At 46.2% G+C, this 21,008-nt stretch overlaps 2 protein-coding genes across 3 annotated transcripts; one reads left to right on the forward strand and one right to left on the reverse strand.

Moving 5' to 3' along the window:
* Positions 1 to 2,232: 2,232 nt before the first annotated feature.
* Positions 2,233 to 8,373, reverse strand: NUDT9 (nudix hydrolase 9). Of its 2 annotated transcripts, none has more exons than XM_054291846.1 (8): positions 8,320 to 8,373; positions 6,788 to 7,024; positions 5,684 to 5,779; positions 5,118 to 5,204; positions 4,100 to 4,211; positions 3,783 to 3,929; positions 3,451 to 3,535; positions 2,233 to 2,507 (listed from the first exon to the last, which is right to left on the reverse strand). In XM_054291846.1, the coding sequence occupies exons 1-8, from the start codon at positions 8,349 to 8,351 to the stop codon at positions 2,332 to 2,334; spliced, it is 972 nt and encodes a 323-aa protein (XP_054147821.1). In that variant the 5' UTR covers positions 8,352 to 8,373; the 3' UTR covers positions 2,233 to 2,331. The 2 variants fall into 2 exon arrangements, with proteins under 2 accessions (XP_054147821.1, XP_054147813.1); XM_054291838.1 differs by lacking the exon at positions 8,320 to 8,373 and adding an exon at positions 7,642 to 7,780.
* Positions 8,374 to 8,507: 134 nt separating this feature from the next.
* LOC128947552 (17-beta-hydroxysteroid dehydrogenase 13-like) lies at positions 8,508 to 19,943 on the forward strand. Its single transcript, XM_054291857.1, has 7 exons — positions 8,508 to 8,803; positions 10,629 to 10,736; positions 12,565 to 12,696; positions 13,332 to 13,438; positions 17,735 to 17,872; positions 18,135 to 18,251; positions 19,204 to 19,943. The coding sequence occupies exons 1-7, from the start codon at positions 8,594 to 8,596 to the stop codon at positions 19,289 to 19,291; spliced, it is 900 nt and encodes a 299-aa protein (XP_054147832.1). The 5' UTR covers positions 8,508 to 8,593; the 3' UTR covers positions 19,292 to 19,943.
* Positions 19,944 to 21,008: the final 1,065 nt, after the last annotated feature.

Below are 21,008 nucleotides of genomic sequence, written 5' to 3' on the forward strand. Positions count from 1 at the left end.
TTAAGGTAAGCACTTCACTGAAAACATTCCAGGCATATTCTGCTTTAAGGAAAAAGCCCCAAATGCTATTCCCACAAAGGATGATCAGCAAACATCTTTCACCTGAACCACGTCACCTCTCCAAAGAAAAGAAAATGGGAGTGAGAAATGCTATTTTGGTAGCTTAAATAGTGGAAGTCCCATCCCCCTCTGCTAACTTGCTCTTGAACCAGCAAAGGCTGATAATCATTGTCCAATGCCAGGCTGATGCCCTGGGATACAATGAATTAAGCTGTGATTATTTTCAACACAAGGACTTCTTACACAAACCAGAGATTACTTCCTAGCACTGCCACTTTTTTTCCATAATCCTGACTTGTTGCTCACTTCACATTCTGCAACATTACACAGCAGTGTAAATAACTCAGCCTGGATGGCATGTACAAAAGCACATTCTCTATGCTGGTTCCATTTGGAAAAGATCCTTTCTCTGGGACTTCAAATATCTTGGGAGAGAAAGTAATTTTGACAGCACTTTTCCAGCCTGGCTGCAGCCTATTGCTTATTTGCTCTGTCTTTTGCTTAACCCAGACAGAGTTGGGTGGCAGAAACACAGCTCTCAAACTGCAAGTACACTGCCAGTACACAGCTGGCCTCAAAAGGTAATGACTTTAACCCACAAATTCCCATTTCTTCAGGAAAAAGAATTTATGCTGTCTCTAGTTTGCAGCTTCAGTACTCTCAGTATTATCATCCGAGTACTCCTCCAGCATCGCTACAGTCAGAATATCTACAGTGAAAAAATAAACAACAAATACTCTTTTCATAACACATTTCCACTGCCAAGCCTGTCAATCCTCTAAGGATTAGTAGCGGTTGTTACAAAAAAAAAACCTGCAGTTTTTATCAGCTGAGAAGCAAACTAATAACCCAAAACATCTGAAGAAGTGATGATTCATAACATTTTGTGGTTTTCTGATGCAAGACAGAGTATTAAAAACTGTATATAGAGACTGCAGATCCACATCCCCTGACTGTCTAAGAAGGGTCTGCTCTTATGGATCATGCTTTCAAAATCCAGCTACACTGCTGGGAGTCTACTCTGCATAATGCAGCACATCACAGAAGAAAACAGATGGGCAGGAAGAGGTGAGCAAGGATTGAAAGAAAAATTAATACCTTTTGACACGACCTTTTCCTTTGAAAAGAACACTAATAACTCTGCAAGATTCCCAGGGTTTCCTGCATAAACACCCATAACTCCTCCAGGTTTCACTAGCTAATTGGGAGGCAGGGGTAGGGTTGAAAAGGAGAAAGTCCTAAACCCATTAATTAGTTAAGCAGGATGTGGATAAAGTCTCAACAGTGCATGACCGTGTCACAGTGCTGTTACACAAGGTAATTCCAGACCATGACATTTATCACCAACTCACTTCAACCCATGGATCAAAATTCCTGAAGTCCTCAGGTCTCAACATCAACTTTCAGCTGTCACTGTCACCAACTCCTGACACCAGTACACAATTAACAGCAATTGATTAAAAACACAGAGAGAAATGTCAGCAACTGCTGTGCAGCCCCTGTTAGCAGCACAAATGCTAAAGCCCCCATCAGCCTCCAGACTGCAAGTTATTCACATCACCCGTAGGGTAAGAAACCAGCACAATTTACAAGATTATATTTAAGGCTGCTCTTTCCAGTGATTCTGTTGATGATGCAGTCTCCACAACAGCTGTACTGTACCCCACAAGCCGTGGGAAGAGAAGGAACAACAAAATTCAGCTCCTCATATCAGTCGCAACTTCTTTGACACAGAGGCACAGTCACGCATTCAGATGTGAATCCCAGCCACACTGTAAACTAAAAAGTAATTGAATGTGAAAACTAATCACTCAAAGTACAAAATCCCTGCAAAGATATCTAAAGTGAAATGACTCAGAAAAGAAATTTCACTTTATTATGCAGCACTTAAGTCATTATTCAGGTTATCCTACAAGTCTCTCATTCCTTAGGGATCCATATTCCTGGAAAGGAATCAGTGCAAAAATAAAGAGCCTGTGAACTACTACCAGTCAGAATGCCAGTGCTGCCATGCAGATCTGCAGGCATTATGAAACAGCTGCAAATAATGAAGCCAAGAAAGCAAAACAAGAGCCCCACATTCTTCTCATTTCACACTAGCTAAGAAATCAAAAGAAGCAATCTGAAGTCTCTGAAAAAGCCTCTGTTTATCACTGTCCAGTGTTTCTCCCAGCTGAATTTCACAGAATTTTCACTGAGGATGACGAGGACATCTGTTTCAAGGCTGGAAAACATACTCTCCTTTCAGAGTCTGTCAGTTCCCAGTTCCCATCACTCGTGGCACTCAGAGCCAGGATCCTCACTCCAGTGGGCTCCCTGTTTCTCAGTCACCAGCTTGATGAAGTAGCTGTGACTCGCATACAGCTCAAGCTTCTCACTGATGTCGACCCACTTCACCACTCCAGCATCATCACCTGCTTCCAGAGGCAAGTTATCCATTGTCTCACCTGTTCACAAAACGAGAGTTAGAACACGCTATTGCACCTCTTCTTCCTGCTTTTTCCCCTCTCACATCCTATTAGTTCTGCCTTTCCACAATGCTCCTTCACAGGCTGCAACCCTCAAAGGCTTCTCAGAGAAAAAACAACTAAATCTCTCACTGAATCTCTGCCAGATTCTTTTTCAGACTTGCACTATTTTAAGGCAAATCTGAACAGCAGAAATGGTGTTAACACCCTGTCATCGTTGCTAGGATATCACCAGCAGCATGAAAAGTTACTGGAAACCATCATGACAACATGTACTTATCACCCCAAGTTTAGCCAATACATCTGCCTGGATTTTTGCTTGTTTGCTTAATATTTGACTGCTCCTTTTCTCACATACTATTCTACAGGACAAACTGAATTCTGAAACTTATATACGCTAATGAAAAAAAATTAAAATTTTACTGGAGGCCCCAAAATAAAAAATACTAGTTTTTAAGAGGGGATGCCTTTGCTTCTGAATTGCTTTTTTTCTCCAAGTTTTCACTCTGTTTTTAAAAAGGATCTCAGGACTTCATAAACAACAACCAAGGAAATGCTCTTCTCTTCTGTATTGGAAACAGAGGCCAAAGATACACTATCTCCACTATTTCGGGGGACAAATAAATCTGGGACCAGTGACATGTGAAACTTCACCACTGGCACCCACTATCCCAAATTCAGTGGAAATGTCATTGCATGAAGTCTCTGGCTTGAACACATCAGAAACATCTAGGTAGCTTGATTTATCTTACGGGTGAAAAATGGGAGTCCGAGGTAACAGGCCAATTTAAGAATCTAGTCCCATATTTTACACCTTTCATGCTCCCCTGATTTCACTGCCATTCTCAGCTCAACAGCAGCCCCAATTTCAAACCAACATATGGAGTAAAAGGCAACTAAGAGCGTGCCTGGAGATATTTACCTGTTTCATCATGATAGTTCACAGCCTCTGTCTCCATCCAGGCATTATCAGTGTTACGAGGGTCATCCACATATCCTCTGTACACCTATAAGGGCCCGAACAAACCAGAACCAGCTCAGTGTCAAAACAAACAAGGTGGAATCAGTCATACTTTTTTCTTTCCTTCTGAGACATTTGCCCTTACAGAGTTTTCAACAGTCCCTTCAATTTCCTACACCCCAAGAAGATGAGCATCACAACATATTTTCATTTCACTGCACTTCCTCAGGTTTTATACAGCTATGAGTTACATGCACAGCTCAAAAGGCTACCACAAGAGACACAGAGCTCACCACAAAGTGTTCCTGGCTGAACAGCTTCTGGAGCTGCTTCTCCAATTTTGCTTTCTCCTCAGGGGATTTCTGCAGGGAATTCAAGGCCTCCTCCTCAAATTCTCTCTTCAGAGTAGCAGTGATCTTTTCCCCTGGGTCCACCATTCCCTTGGAGGGGGGGGAAAAAAACAAACAAAAATATGCTATCCCTCAGATTCTACATATTTTAACTCCTAGCTCTTAGTATATTACATCCACTTGCATCACACATGTGCCATATCTGTCTCATGGCTTCACCAGCAGGGAAATGCCAGCTGCCTCTGAAGCTTTGTCCTTACCCCAGGAATGGCCCACTCCCCACAGTCTCTCCTCTTGATGGCTACAAACTGCAAGATGTTCTTGCCAGAAACTGGATGAGCAACTTTATTGCCACTTCCATCCCTTTTCCACCTGCAGAAAATGATAAACAAGAATATGTTTTGCTGCTTCCTGACACCTGGGCCTGAGAGAGGAAGAGCAAGGCACTGCAACCTGTGTGAGGACAAACAAAGCAGAGAATGAACAGCTGAGGCAACCAACAAATGCCATCCAGCAGGATCGCAACCAAGGACGGAACAATGAGGGTTTTCCTCAGTCAAAAGGGCAGAAAATGCCCATGAGGCATGTTTCTGCAGCCAGGCTGGTGGCAGCAGCTCCTCTGAAAGCTCTCCAAGCTGCACTTGTCATAATTCATACTAAGAGGATGAGAATGTTTCTACTGGAACAAAATGGTCACACAAACTGCAGCAGTACCAGGACAAAGCCACAAGCAGTCACCATCACCTTCAGCAAAGAACTAAGAACTACCAATAGGCAGAGCAAAAAGCTGTCTAAAAAAAAATTTAAATAAATAAATAAATAAATAAATAATAAAAAAATTCCAGCATTCACTTTCAAGGAAGCAATTCAGTAGCATTGGCATCCTTCAGGAAAGGGGAAGAAGTGAAATGCATCAGGATGATTTTCCACAATGTTTCTGTCTTCGGCATGGCACTTTCTAACTCACACTTCTGTTAACCACACAATCTTTTCTGAATGCTTTGTGTAAAATGCATGTACACACACATCCTGCTGGAACAGCACATCAAAACAAAGCATACAGTGACAAAAAGAGCATCCTAATCCTACCTCCTCCTGTCATAGACTAAGTCAAGTAAGTGTTTCTTACATTAACAAAAGCAAAATGGGCTTACAAACAGAAACCAAACAGAGAAAATGGCCATGAAAACTAATACCTTGCTCAGAGAAGCAGAAAAGAAGCAAAATGCATGGGTTTTTTCTCTAGTGCAGGGTACCTTGCAGTTACCTGCCCCTTACCTGGTTACAACAGGATCAGCAGCATGGTTTGGTCCCCAGCGCCCTAACAATCCTCGGCCAGTGAGGCCAGTCCTTCCCACTGGATTGCTGAAACAAATGCCACAGTACATCACTCATGTAGTCCTGAACTGGCTCCAACTGGAAATTAAGCCCAGCCACACCCAGCTCCTCTGATCTCTGAGGACCAGCTGAAACAAAAAGGAGTTTATTTTCTGCTAAATTTCCAATTAAATGTGTTTATTCCCCACATTCAAAACATTCTACAAAAAAAAGAAAAGCCAAACAAAAAACCCAACTAAAACGAACTCAAAAAACCACACATCAAGATTAAATAACAAAAAAGGGAAGGACAGCAACACATATTTTGTGTTAAAGCACATACATGCTTTAAAGGGTGAGAGACACAACACGTTCTTCTCATTCACCAACTCAGATTCTCAAACTAGATTCCATTTTTCTCTCTTGGCTTTGTCCTAGTAGGTACCATGTATTGGAACTGACAGACCTGTAAGAGCACTGAAACTACACCACTGAAATGAATACACAAACAAAAACCCCACACTCACCGGGGTCTCCCATTTTCGACCACATACAAGCCATTCAGACTCTTCCTCTCCACTTCTCCATCTCTCTCATTGAACTTGGGAGAAAAACCTTCATCGCTGCGTGGCAAATAAATATTTAACAGAGACAAATTACAAAACACAAAAGCTTGTATGCCATCCATCAGACCACCAGCACCCCTTTGTGTGTGGATGAGCAGTTTTTACTAGAACTGGAGTTGCAGGCCCTCCCTTTTCTAAAGGGGGCTATGAAGTCCTAAGCTTTTCTGATCACAGACCCTCTGTATTTGAACTAAAGTATTTAATATTGCATGTCTCTCAATCTTCACTTAGACAAAGTGTTTCAAAAGTATTTTTGTTAAGATTAGAGGTGTAGAATCACAGAATCCTTTTGGTTGGAAAAGACACCTAAAATCACCAAGTAAAATGCAGCACTGTCAAGCCCACTACTAAACCATGCCCCCATGTGCCACATCCAAATATCTTTTAAATGCCTCCAGGGAAAGTGATTCCACCAGTTCCCGAGGCAACCTGTTCCAGGGCCTGATAAACTTCTTGGTGAAGAAATTTTTCATAATATCCAATCTAAACCTCCCCTGGCACAACATGAGGCTACTTCCTCTTGTCTTATCCCTTGTTACACAAGACAGAAGAACTGACACCCACATTGTTACACAGTCACAACAAAAATCTGTGTGTCACAACCTTTCACATTTCCTGAGTCAGAGAGCTCCCTTCAAAAACTATAATTACACTTTCTCTTTTCATATTGCATCCCAACCATGAATAAACAAACAAGTGTATCACTAAAATGTTCTTTCTGAAGGAGAATTAGATTTTTATTTGGCTCACAACACAGAGAAACATATGCACAGCATCAACAGCTGCCCATTATTCCAATCACAATCATCAGCTCAGTAAAATCATGCATCAAAAACCTTCACAACAATCCAAAGTACTCAGTTCTCTAACTACTACTTTCCTAAATCTTAATTTTCACACATCACTGTAGAATTACACATCACTTAAGATGATCTTGTTAACTCAATTCTTTATTATTTCCTGCTTTCAGGTTCTCAGGGGAAAAGAGCCACCATTTCTACTCACTTGATTTGGGGATCTGCCCAATTGGGTCTGGCCAAAACAGACTTTGCAGTGTACTCCACAGGATTATAATCTTCCCACTCAGTCAGCCAGCCCACTTTATCTTCAGGAACTTGGCTACGCTCAATGTGTGATCCTGGATATGGGGAGGTGAGAGCTTTTGTGTGGTGGAACTTCACATTATAGCTGTTGAACATGCTTGCAGGATGAAGACGGGACCAACAGCTTGCAGATAAATTACTAAAAGAAAAAAATAAAAATAACATCTCATTCATTACATTTTAACATGCTCTTTAATCTTTAAAGTACAATACAGCAAGTGGAATAGACTCAGCTCCACAGAATCAATTAGGTTGGAAAAGGCCTTTGAGATCACTACAGCCAAACTATGAATAAATACCATCGTGTCACCTCGACCATGGTACAAGAACCACATCCAGTCTTTCCCTGAACACCTCTGGGGATGGTGATTCCACCACCTCCCTGCGCAGCCCACTCCAACGTCTAATGAAATTAGAAGAAATTCCTCCTAATATTCAACTCACGAAATGCCTGAATTTCACAACAAAAACCTTTAACAGAGACGTGGGAAAGGGCAAACCCGCTCTTGTACTTTCCAATAATGACATCACTTTAAGGGACAGTTCCGCTTGCCTTTCCCCCAAAGGGACACCCTGAGGGACACCGCACACTCCAGCCAAGCTGCCCCTCGGCGGGCAGGGGGTGTGCGGCAGCCCCGGGATCTCGGCCGAGCCATGAGCGGCGACTCCCGGCGGAACGGGCCGCCGACCGTGGGCAGGGACACCGGGACGCGATCCGGGCTCCCACGGCTCCGCCACCGCCACAGCCCGCCGTACCTGTGGGCGGGGCGGCGCTGGGCAGCGCCCCGGGCCCTCAGCAGGACGGAGAACGAGAGCACGACCACCACCCGAGGCAGAGCTCCGGCCGGCAGCGGCATCGGCCCCACCGCGCCCGCACCGCCAGCGATCCCGCCTCCGCCTCCGCCTCAGCGCCGGGGCCGGGGCCGGGGCGCTGGGCCTGCGAGGCGAGGCAGCCTGCTGCAGGATGCCGCCCCTTGATCCCGCCCCTTGGTCCCGCTTCGTGCCGCCCCGCGCTTGTACAAGCTGGCCCCGCATTGGCGGGAGCGGCATCAGGGGCAGCGCCCGGTGCCTGCTCTGGCTGGGGCGGAGCTCCGTGCCCAGGGCAGCCCCGCAGTGCCGGGACGGGCACTGGCACTCAGGAGAGGGTCGGTGACACAGCCGTGTTTGGCTGCCGCTGGCAGCGCTCCCACAGCATCACTGCTGTGTCCCCAGCATTCCCAGCCATACCAGTGAGCAAGATCCTGGACGGGAGCACAACCAGGCCAGCTGACCCAAACCTCAGACATAATAAAAGATAAGGAAGGAAATGGAGGGCATTCGTTATTTACAGTGCTTGCCTTCCGGAGCGACCGATGTGCGTGAGGAAGCCCTGCTTCCCGCGGGGAAGTAGAAAATAATCTTTTCTCTTTTATATCTTTTACTTTAATCAACTACCTTATGCCAAGGTACGAGTATCCATTTCCCATGTTATTGTCCCTCCCCTGTGGAACCCGGAAGAGGAACCGACAGCACGGTTCAGGTTGCGCCCAGTCCCGCGCGTCCGGGCCCCCACACGCCCACAGCCTTGCACCGCCCACAGACACGCCCCCGCGCTCAGCCACTCTCTGATTGGGCAGCGAACGCCGGGGCGTGGCCTCGGCAGGCTGTGGGGCGGGCGGCGCTGCCGGCTCCAGCGCAGTTCGGTCCTCGAAAGAGCCCCAGTAAAGCAATGAATCTGTTTCTGGAGCTTCTCCTGTTCCTGGCCACGCTCCTCTATTCCTACCTGGAGGCTTTTGTGAAGCTGTTCGTGCCTGTGAGGAGAAAGTCTCTCGCCGGGGAGCTGGTGCTCATCACGGGCGCTGGCCATGGCGTCGGGCGAGCGACCGCCTTGGAGTTCGCCAAGCGCCAGAGCAGGCTGGTCCTGTGGGACATCAACAAGGTAATGGACACACTCATGTCCTCGCTCCGTGTGACCTCCGAGTCCGCGGGGCATTTAGGGGCGTAAGAAGGGCAGCACCACATTGCGCCCTCGTCGCCCAGCCCCTTCCAGCCCGCTCCCATCGGCTCCCGCTCGGCTCCTCCGGCTGGGATGCCGAGCGCCAGGAGAGGATTTGGCCCCGCTTGCAGCAGAGCATGTGGGGCTCTGGTCCCACAGTCCCTCGGTGCCACTCGGGAGGGAGCAGGCAACAGCCGGCAGAGCCCCTGCGACAGGGAAAGCAGTGCTCGGGAAGCTGCTGGTGCAGCTGCTGCCTGGGCTGGCAGAGAAAGCCCGCTGATACCAGAAGGCTGTTTGCAAAGAGCAGCAGGTCTGCCTTCGTTTGCTCTCTCTGTAGCCTCGGGTGTTTTGTGTGCAATGCTGGGAGATGTGTTTTCCCTGCACTCTCAGCAGCAGCATCCCTGTGCCGGGCTGTATGTGGGCCCGGCTGCCCTCTGGGCAGCTACACGCGTAGGTGGCATCTCTCTAAATGTTTACACCGGCCCAAGCTCTTTATTTCAGATTATTTGAATGGAATGGAAAAACTGTGGCAGGTGGAAGATGGGCAGATACAAACATGCAGCCTGGCATTCTGAAGGACTCCAGGCCAAGTGCTGGCTGTAGGTGCAGCAGGGTGGGTGAGAGGCTGAGCTTTCTGTTTCTGACACGCTGGGTCAGCAAAGGAGTTCATCATGAAGCTGCAAAACAGAACCTATCCTTCCACAAACAAAAATAGATCAAACCTGAGACAAGCTGTGTGAGAGGATGGATAAACAGGGAAGATAGTGTTGAACATTTTCAGTGTCTGTTAATGGCACCCATTATGCCTGAGACCAGACTTTGGAGGGGTGGGAGGAGGCATGGCACCGCTGCAGTGCATGCAGGGCTGCAATGAAACAGAAAATTGTTTATGTTCACTGGATGGAATGGGGAGATCTAGGTATAAATTTAGTAGCGAGCGACACCTGGCTTTAGAGTTGGGAAGTAGATTGTAAGCGTGGGTGTCAGCACGAACTGAAACACAATATCAAGGGAGGCTGTGGATTCCAGAGGATTTAGGAGTATGCTCCTCCAACCCAAGTGCCTTGACAAGGGCTCCTTCTTGGGGGCTCTCAGCATTAAACAGCAGCTGGTGCTGAGGACAGCTGCCCAGTCACCCAACAGAGGCACTGCTGACCCAGGCTATTTATGACCTAGAGCTTTTCACTGCACGGGTTCCACTGGCATGGCCTTCTGGCACCTGGGAATAGGGATACAAAAAGTCACTTCTGCTTTGGCTTAACGAGTTGATGCAATGACTTTAGGGAGCTTCTGACCTGTGTGTATCAAAGGTCATTCAGAAATTAAAATTTTTGTACATTGTGAACTGTGGAGGGCACCTCTCTTCTCACACCCAGCATGTAAATACAGAAACACATAGAGCCAGTGTGTCAGGGTGCCAGCCAGGCCTGTATTTTACAAGCTGTTTACGTTCACAGTGCTGTCTGCTGTGCTGTGATAGGCAGCCTGTGCCCCCTTTCTGCAGCCTTGCTCTGTCTGCCTTACCAAGCCAAACTCACTCTTGTTGCCACCCTACCTTTCTGGCTGTCACTACATGCGGATCCTAAATTTCCAGCTGGAATGCCTGTCCTCTCAGCAAAACCATCTACAGCTCTTTCCCTGGGTAGCTAGGAACTGTTCAGGGGCTGGGCAGTGGTTGCTCAATCCAGGAACATCTTCAGCCTCTGCTGCTCAGCCGTGCTGAGGGGACAGCTGTGCACAGCTGTGTCTTTCTCTTTGCCTCTTCCAGCACGGCGTTGAGGAGACAGCAGCAGAATGCCAGAAGCTGGGAGCCACTGTTCAAACCTTTGTGGTGGACTGCAGCAAACGGGAGGAGATCTACAGCGCTGCAGACAAGGTGGGGCAGTCTCCTTGTGACAGGCCCCCAGCCGGGTAATAATTAGCATTGACTCCATGATTCACAGAAGGCTGATCAATCTCTTTATTATATTATTATAATTATTAAGAAACCCATTGCTTTTATAGACAGTTATGATTCAGTTAGACCTAATTTGTCCTCCAATGTGATGGTGTTCACAGGGGTTTTTGGATGAGGGAAGAGACAAGGATCTGACTTTGTTTCAGAAGGCTTGATTTATTATTTTATGATATATATTACATTAAAACTATACTAAAAGAGTAGAAGAAAGGATTTAATCAGAAGGCTAGCTAAGAATAGGGAAAGAATGATAACAAAGACTTCGTCTTGGACTCTCTTTCCGAGCCAGCTGGGCTGTGATTGGCCATTAATTAGAAACAACCACCATGGACCAATCAAAGATCCACCTGTTGCATTCCACAGAAGCAGATAATCAATGTTTGTATTTTGTTCCTGAGGCTTCTCAGCTTCTCAGGAGGAAAAATCATAAGGAAAGGATTTTTCATAAAAGACGTCTGCGACACTCCAATCCAAACACCATCACTATTAGCTAATTAAGGCACCACCCTTTGGTAAACAAATCTCAGTAACACATTCCACATGTTCACAATACCAGGTCCAGCAAGTGAAGATAAGAATTGTTTCTCATTCTTTTCTCGCATCTTCTCACAGTCTTCCCCAGAAAGGGATGGGAAAGTTATTTGTTGCTCTCTGTGGCCCGAGAACTGCTGCCACAGGGCAGCAGGGGCATGGCCAAAGGCTTTCCCAACCATGCTTGGTTTCCAGAGAAGGCAGGAAAACCAGAGAAGATGTGTTGCACACAAATCCTGCAAGCCCCTGGAAGCTCTCCATTCCTCACTGCTCTCTGGACACAGAGTGCTGTAGCATTTCCAAAATCACAGCCAGTCTCATCCTGTTTGGGAGGCTCCAGCACATCGCATCCTCTTGCCAAGTTTGCTCTCTAGGGTTGCAGCCTCTGAAGGAACATAGCACTGAGAACATATGAAACACTTTATTGGAATGGCTGTGGTCCAGCTGCCTCAAAACAGTCTGTACCTCTGTGGTCCCAAGTGTTGGACAATACTCTTTTCCTGACCCACAGATGGGGCAACTGAGAGGCATTTTAAAAACTTTTATTCCATTTTCAGTCTGATGAGAAGGGTGAGACAATACAGATGTTATAATTCACACCATCACAATCAGAAGCCAACTATTTCCTAATTACAATAAGCGTTTCTTGACCTATCAGCTTTTTGCCACACCATGCTGTAGATGCCTTAAAGTCACTCATCTAAAACTACTCCTCGTGGATCCCAATACAATGCAACATTCATAGTTCTATTTCTCTGAAGTATCTAGTCTTATTTGCAATGCCATCTTTTGAAACTTCTTTCTAGCTCCATTTCTCTCTCAACAATATCTGTCCTATCCCATGGCGTTTCTAAGTCAGCATTTCTTGTCTCGATTTGCATACAGATCCATACTGTGAGCACCTTCTGTCAGGCCCTGAGAACTCTCTACAAATCCATTTCCCACACCAGTTGTGACTACATGGTCCAAACTGTGCACAGTTTGTGGAACACAATAAATACTGACATTAATGAATGGGGAAGAATCAGATCTAAACCAGATTCCATGGCTCTTGTGCAAAGTCCCTGCCACATCTGGAAATGTGGCATGATCTCCCTCTCCCTTGAAGATGCAATGTTAAGAATTTAACCATGGTTCATCTTCCCCACCCTTACTTTTATTTTTTCCTCTCCTGAGTGACAGACACAATTTTGGGCTTTTGTTTTCTCTCTAAAAGGTGAAGAAGGATATTGGGGATGTGACTGTCCTGGTGAACAATGTTGGTGTGATTACAGCTGCTGACTTTCTCTCGACTCAGGACCACCAGATAGAAAGGATGTTTGAAGTCAACATTCTGGGCCACATGTGGGTAAGGGCCACCACCATCTATATACACACTTGTTTGGGAGTGTCAATGAGGATGCATGTTTAGACCAACCATCATTAGCAGTGAAATTACCAAATGAACTGTTACAGCACAGGGCACCCAAGCAGGCTGTGTGCTGGGAAACTGGAGTGGCTTCTTGCTGATGTGAGCTGGCTGCTGACAGCCTCACCTGCAGCATGCACAGAAGGCCTCTGTCAGAGGTGTCGTGGGGCTGACAGGGTGGGAGGGCTTCAGCAGGACTTGTTTGTGGCAGAAGGAAAGAGAAGCCACAGATTGACAAGTGGTTTATTGTGTGTGCTGGGGTGAGACCCTGCCAGCATTTCTGCTGACACCTGAAACCTTAAAAGCAGCAAAGGAAAGCTGTGAAAACCATTTCCTGTTTATGGCCAACTGCTGCAGCCTTTGGAGAGCAGGTTGCCAGCTGCACCACTGGTCAGAGAGCAGGTATCCCTGTGGCTCTGGAATCTGAGGTGCTGTGCAGATCAAAGCTTTAGGGAGAGCTTTGGCCACCTGGTGAATAACACTGAGAGTCAGTGCTGAGTGTGCCTAAGAAAACCATGTTCTTTTCCTCCTTCCTGTCCCCTGCATTTTGCCTCTTGGTTTAAATGACTTCCAAGACCACGAGAGCTTTCCTGCCAGTCATGATGAACAACAACTATGGGCACATTGTCACGGTGGCTTCAGCAGCAGGTCATTTTGTGACTCCTTTCATGGTGGCATATTGGTAAGTCATTTTGTAATCAGCTTGCTTCATTTTTAAAAATTTTAATTGCATCTTTTCTATCAGGAAGTACCAAGTAATTGGCTCTGACTGAATTGTTAGCAATGTCTGTATGAAAGAATAGTCATGTAACACATCTACTAATGAAAGACTCTCCTGTTTTCTCTCCCCACCAATGCAGACTTTTGCTAAATAAAAAAGGTATCCTCTTCCCTTCTCCTTCTTAGAATGTATTTATTCTGTGATTTCTTGTAGTGTTGTCAAGTACTGAGGAGCTTTTGATCTTTTTACCATTGTGGCATTGACTGTAGAATGTAAAATAGTATCATAGAATCATCAGGGTTGGAAGAGACCTTTAAGATCATCCAGGCAATACTGCCACTGTAACCCCTGAACCACATCATTCAGTAAAAAAGCAGGTGTTGAATGGTGGGTGCTGCTGCCTATTATCTCTTCCCAACAAACCTCTCCTGTAGAAAAGCAGGTTGGGTTAACGTTCAGGCAGTGCAATCAGATCCCTACACAACACTCACCACAGCTGGCTCAGTGAGAGAGGCAAAAAAGGCTCTTTTTTGCAAGGTTTTATTCCAGCGGAGCATGGCTGAAGGGCACCCAGTGAGAGAGCACAACCACACGATCTTTCTCCACCTGGTGCAGCAGCTTAAGAAGGGAAAGGGGTGGGGGCAGAGCTGAAGGCAGGGCAAAGGGGATCGGTCTCTAGAGGAGGGGGGGTGGCCACCAGTGGTAGCAAGCCAGTGAGGGGACAGGGAAAGGGGAAACCAGGGGAGGTCCATGTGGGAGTCTGTCTTTTCCCAGCAGGAGGATTACTCTGTGGTAGCTAGTCACCGCCGTTGCCAGGGCAGAGGACTTGGGAATTGACTGAGAGGAGAGAGTTCATGGGATGCTACAACCCAGTGCCAGATCCAAATGCCTCTTAAACATCTGCAGGATGGTGACTGCCCCACCTGCCTGAGGAACCTATTCCAATGCCTAATCACTCTAATAGTGAGAAGATTTTTTTTCTAATATCTCATCTGAATTTTGCCTGTCTCAGTTTAAGACCATTTCCTCTATTCCTCTTACTGTGGGCATGGCAGAGGAGAGTGACCCCACCTCCATCCAACCTTCTTTCAGGGAGTTGTAGACAGCCATGAGGCCTGAGCCTGCTCTTGTCCTGACTAAACAAACGCAGCTCCCTCAGCCATTCCCCTAAGACATGTTTTACAGACCCTTCATGAGCCTTGTTTCTCTGCTCTGGACACACTGCAGCTCCTCAATGTCCTTTTTGAAGTGAGAGGCCCAGAACTGGACACAGCGCTCGAGGTGTGGCCTCACCAGTGCCCAGTGCAGGAACAGCCACTTCTCTGTCCTGCTGGCTGGCCCAGGCCAGGGTGCCATCAGCCCTCTTGGCCACAGGGGCACGCTGGCTCAGGTTCAGCTGCTGTCAGCCAGCACCCCAGGTGTCCCTTTCTGTCCCCAGCCATTCCTCATCCAGCCTGTATCACTGCATGGCTCAGGTGCAGAACCTGACACCTCACCTTCTTGAGCTTCCTGCAGCCGTGTCCTCAGCCCACTGATGGAGTCTGTCCAGGTCTCCACCAGAGCCTTCCATCCCCTGAGCACATCAGCTCAGTGTCTTCTGCACAGTTACTGAGGTGCACTTGATCCCCGTGCCCAGACCATCCACAAAGATGTTAAACAGGACCAGCCCCAGGTGGAGCCCTGGGGACACCACTGGTGACCAACTGCCCGATGGATTTATCTCCATTCTCCACAGCACTCTGGGCCCAGCCATCCAGCCAGATTTTTACCCATTGAAGAATCCACCCACCCAAGCTGCAAGCACTCAGTTTTTCTCGGAGGATGCTGTGGCAGATGGTGTCAAACACTTCACTGAAGTCTAGATAGACCCTGGACAGACATCCACAGCCTTCCCCTCATCTACTAGGTGGGCCACTTTTTCATACAAGGAGATCAGGTTGGTCAAGCAGAAGCCTTCCTTTCAAAAATCCATGTTGGCTGGGCTTGATCCCCTGGTTGTCCTGTGTGTGCCTTGTAATGGTACTCAAGATGATCTCTTCCATAACCTTGCCCACAACCAAGGTTAAGCTTACAGGCCTGCAATTCTCTGGACAATCCTTCCAACCTTTTTTGTAGACGGGTGTTACATTTGCTAACTGCCAGACAGATGAAACTTGTCCAGTTAATTAGGACTGCTGGTAGGTGATTGAAAGTGGTTTGGCAAGTTCTTTCAACAGTTCCCTCATTACTCTGGCATGGATCCCATCAAAGGTCATAGATTTTTGAGTGTCGAGTTGGTACAGCAGATCACTAACCATCTCCTCCTGGGTTATGAGCCCTTCCCTCAGCTCTCTGTCACTAACTCCCAGCTCTGGGAGCTGAGAATCCTGAGGGACAACTGGACAATATTAAAGACTGAGACAAAGAACGTATGAAGTTCCTCTGCCTTTTCCTCATCCGTTGTTGTTACACTACTTTCTGCATTCAACAAATGATGGAGACATTCCTTGACCCTCCTTTTGCTGTATTTATAGAAAACTTTTTTGTTGTCTCTAAGGCCAGGTTCTAGTTGGGCTTTGGTCCTTCTGATCTTCTCCCTATATGACCTTGCAACATCTTTATAGTCCTCTCAAGTTATCTGACCCTCCATCTGGAAAGAATACATTGGTTTTTTTTCCCCAGAGTTCCAGCCTAAGTTCTCTGTTTAACCAGGCTGGGCTTTTTCCCTGACCACTTGTCTTTCAACTACATGGAGATGGGCTGCTCTTGAATATTTCACAATTCCTTTTTAAAGTGTATCCAGCTTTCCTGGACCCCTTTACCCTCCAGGGCTGACTCTGTCAATCAGTGTCCTAAACAAGGCCAAGATCTGCCCACCAGAATCCAAGGTGGAAGTTCTGGTGCCCCTCTTTGCTTCACCCACTATTGAAAACTCTGACATTTCGTGGTCCCTTTGCCCAAGACTGCCACCAACCACCACATCACCCACCAGTCCTTTGTTCACAAACAGGTCTACCAGGGCACCTCTTCCAGTAGGTTCTCTTACCAGCTATGTTAGGAGCTTGTCTTCCAAACACTCCAGGAACCTCCTAGGCTGCTTCCTCTCTGCTGTGTTGTATTTCCAGCAGACATTTGGCAAGTTGAAGGGCTGGAAACCATGAGGCTTCTGCCAGCTGCTTGCAGAGCACCTCATCTGCCTGTTTGTCCTGGCTGGGTGTCCTATAACAGCCTCCCACCATGAGGTCCTCCTTGCTAACCTTCCCCCCAGCCTTCTGCCATCATGACATCAAATTGCTTTTCTACTTGAAAGGTGTCAGGAAAATCACAGTGCAGGCACCAAAAACCTGTTAGTCTGTGTGTTGCCATCCTGCATCACATCCAGTCTTCCATAATGGCAGCTCCAGCTGCAGCAGTCTTCCCTGGGAACACTCCTTCTTAGAACAATCTTTTCCCAGGAATACTCCTTCTTAGAGAGTCACTCACTGTCAGCAATGTGAGAACTCTTCAGCCAGGGATTTTACTGGGATTACGCTGCAAAATCCACAGCAATCAATAAACTGATTCTGTGGTTTTCCTTTTTTGGAGTTGATTTAAACCTCAGGCCCATACCTATTTCCACAGCAGGTTGTTCCTCAGTTCTGCTTGCATAATGCTTCTCTATTTCAAAAGTCACATAAAATTGTTACAAGATGCTCCTGTGTGGTACAATAAACAGTAGCAGGTTAATCTCCATTTCTACCCTGCTCATCTTTCCTAATTTTAGAGATTCAGGCTGCATTCCTTTTAGGAATCTTCTCTCATGTGAAAGAACAAGATGTCCATGGATTGATGTGCTTCAGTTGCAGTTTTCTAGGGATTCCTAACATTTGTCTGTCTGTTTGCAACTAAAGTGCCTTTTTTTTGAGATACCTGCTATGCATTGCACAATTAATCCACAAGTTACAATATCTAATCCACCACTACACTCTGGCACAGACAAAGTTAGAATAGTCCCTGCCTTGTCTCTCAGATGAATTTTAATATTTGGAGGGTTTTGTCTCCACATAGCAAGGAGCAGAAAGAGGGGTAGAGGGATAGAGAGCACATAGTGAAAATAAGGGGTATGGGTTAGGATACAAGGTAGAGCAGAGGTGCACCAGCCCTCACCCCTCCCCTAGCCATTACCTTAAACAGCACCTGAGCAACTAAGAGGCAGATGACGGTTTAGGCCATTTGCAGTGGTAGAAAGTTGGAAATAGGATTTGTGCCTTCTCATTTGTACTTTCTCCCTTTCTGCAGCTCAAGCAAGTTCGCTGCAGTTGGATTTCATAAAGCTCTGACAGAGGAGCTCTCTGCCCTTGGAAAGGATGGAATCAAAACAACGTGCCTTTGTCCTGTTTTTATAAACACTGGATTTGTCAAAAACCCCAGTACAAGGTAACTCTCAATACCCTGCATTCCTGCCTTTCCTTCTTTGCATTAAGGCACTGCATATTATCCCCAGCTTTAGGCCTCTGTTCCAGCTGGCTGTATAACAGCAGTTTGTATCATTGACTAAAGAAAATCTGCAATGTGATTTTAACCCATGTAATTGTTGCATTTGAATGACCTGAGTTTGTACATTTGTGAAGCCTCCTAGATCACCTGGTACCACTCCTTTTTATCACTGCAGCTCTTATGTGTTTGCTTTCCTGTGTAGGCTGGGAAAGATTTTGGAGATTGAAGAAGTCGTACAGGCTTTGATTGAAGGAATAGTGACCAACCAGAAAATGGTTTTCGTTCCACCACAGCTAAACATTGCTTTGCTTTCTGAAATGTAAGTACAAAGCAAAATTAAACAATGGATGTGGAAACAACAATACTACCTGAGTATACAAGGTTCAAACTTGTAACCTCTGAGTCAGCAGAAGTTCCAGAAAGAGCTGAGGACCTGCTGCTTAGTAGTGTTTGTTTCTTTATGTCAGCACTGAGGGCACAGAGGCTGAGAACATTGCTTCAAAAGGACTGTACTCTCTCTGTATGTAAAGCAAGATTTATCCTCCCACGCAACTTAATTATCCAGTGCAGCTGCTCTTTTGAGGAGGTGTTTTTACCAGAGCTCCAGTTCCAAATCTGGAATTTCCATCCTAACAACTAAGTTAGATTCTCCGTTAAATCCTATAGTATCTCATGAAATACTTGGTAGTTTCTTGTTTGCTAAACCAAACACCAGACAGCGGTAAAAATATTTTAAATCCTTTTGCAACTCCAAGAACTGCTTGTTGAGAGTGCAAGTCTGCAGAAGCATAGGCGAGTCAAAACTGATGCTGTCAAAGCACTTAGGATAACTTTGCTTTTTTGATCATAATTTAGGACAGGGAAATAAAGAGACAAAGCTCTTTAAAAGGAGGAATCTTAGGAGTGAAAACTGCACTTCAGTTTTAAAATCTCATCCTTCCACAGGCCTACTGCTTTTCAGAGCATGAGATGTAATACTTATCTACATCTGTACAATATTAAAACTTCCTGGTTCCTGCAGCAATACTGCAGTTCACATACTGCCCACAGATACCTGGCATTGGAACTGTCCTAAAAGGCCAAGAATGGATTTAATTAGTCAGAGATTGGTGGGAGCTATGGAAGTAATGCCCAGTTTAACACATTGTCTCAGTTCTTATGTGTGCATGCATTCTGCTGCCAGACCAGCTCTTCCCTCACCTGCAGTGACACTTTTTCCCATGATTTAAGTTTCTATCCCACTTTTAATTTCATGTTACTGTCTCTTGCAGGGTGTTTCCAGAGCGTGCCCTGAACGTTCTGAAGAAGATGACCACTCCAAAGTTTGATGCAGTCATTGGGCAGAGAAGCACACAGTGAAAAGCAAGAATTGATTCTCATTTCCCAGAGGCACCAGTGAAAAGAGAACATGTGCTGAGCGTAGTTCAGCTGCCTGGATTCAAAACAGAGTTCAGGCAGGGGCTTCCAGGCCACCATTCCCAGGCACACCTAAGGGCTTATCCCACACCTGCAGCTGGAACACAGCTGCATAACAGGGTGTAATAATAGCAGGCTGCATAATAGCAAAGCAGTGATGCAGCTCTAGAAGGGCTGCTTTGAATGTACATCCCATCACCTTTGTCTCATTGTGCTGGGGCAGGCAGGATGCCCACAAAGCCTGTATTTGGGACAACACAGCACCTTAGTTGAGTGCAAAGGGATTGCCTGAGAACATGTTAATCTGGACTCATCCCTGAGCAAAAGCATCTTGCAAGAAGCAATTTATAGAGGAGGTGGGTGGCCTGTTTCATCTCTCTTAATAATTTTAAGTTTAAAAAATGTGCTCTTATGAACACTTAGAGTTTCGTGTGCGTTTATAATGAGCATTATTGAATTAATTATTTGTATTACTGAAATAATACAGCCTTATTTGTAATCTAATGCCTAATTACAACATTTATCAATTATGCATTAGCACCACCAAAACTCCATATTGCAAATAAATACATTTTTCTAACCCAAAGGTGTCTCCCAGCAATGGAAGTGGTATCCATGTGCAGTACCAGTGGAGCACATGCTGCAGTGCTGAAAGGATCAGCCAGAGTCTGCCAAACACCAGCCCAGCTGCAGGGATGAGGCAGTCCCCAGGCACACAGGGAAGCCACATCAGGACCAGTGAGGTACAGGGCCAGGCAGTGAAACCCATGCAGGGGCCAGGGCTTAAAGGTGGTGCCAGGGCAGGGGGTGCAGGGGGAGGCTCCAGATGAGCCTTCACACAGCTCCTTATCACAAGCCAGGGGCCTGCTCTGATGGCACAGGAAGTGAAATCCCTGAAGGTCTTTGGCCTGGGGTCCAAGAGAGCAGCAGCTGTCAAAGACCTCTCCAGAGCACAGAGGATCTGTGCACCCACTTGTGCAATTCCTGCTGCAGGCACTGCTGGCCCACAGCCATCCCAGGCAGGCCTGAATGTGCTGCCACCTTCAGCACAGTTGGAATCTGTCCTGTTCACCTGAGCCTTTCAAGCTGTTCTGTAAACAACTTCTTCAGAAAAGGGAGAGCCCTCACCACCCAGCCCCTCCTGCTCTTAGCTGGCAACAGGTAGAAGCACTGTTGACAGCTTAAATAGCACACAACTGTTTTCCTTTTGGCTCATGGAATATTCATGTAACAGGACACTTCCCAGCTTCAGTTCTTGTGATTCACAGTGCAAGATTCCCGTAGCTGAGACAGGAATGGAAAAAAGGAGGTTTAAAAAATTCAGGACATTAAAAAAAAAGGTTATAAGCAAATCAAAGAATACTTAGGCATGGTTTCCATTTAAAAACCAAGCCAAAAAGAAGTAGGGCTGCATCCTTGCTTCTTTTTGAGGTGCATATTGCCCTCTTGCTACTATGAGAGTCCTGTAGCATGTGAGACACTTGAAGTCACATCTGTGTAGCTTTTTAATTATGTTCACTTTTGCCTACTCTTACCTAGTGAGGAGTCAAAAAGTCTAAAACTACAGATGCTTCAAAAGTTCAACAGATCTGTCAGAGCAAGCAGCATACCAGCCAAAATGTTTGCACTTAGCACTCACTGGAACATAGGAGCTAAATCA

This window comes from Melozone crissalis, unplaced genomic scaffold, assembly GCF_028551555.1.
Source record: "Melozone crissalis strain CALT ecotype California unplaced genomic scaffold, PUWL_Pcris_2 ptg000006l_1, whole genome shotgun sequence".
NCBI classification, from domain to species: Eukaryota; Metazoa; Chordata; class Aves; order Passeriformes; family Passerellidae; genus Melozone; species Melozone crissalis.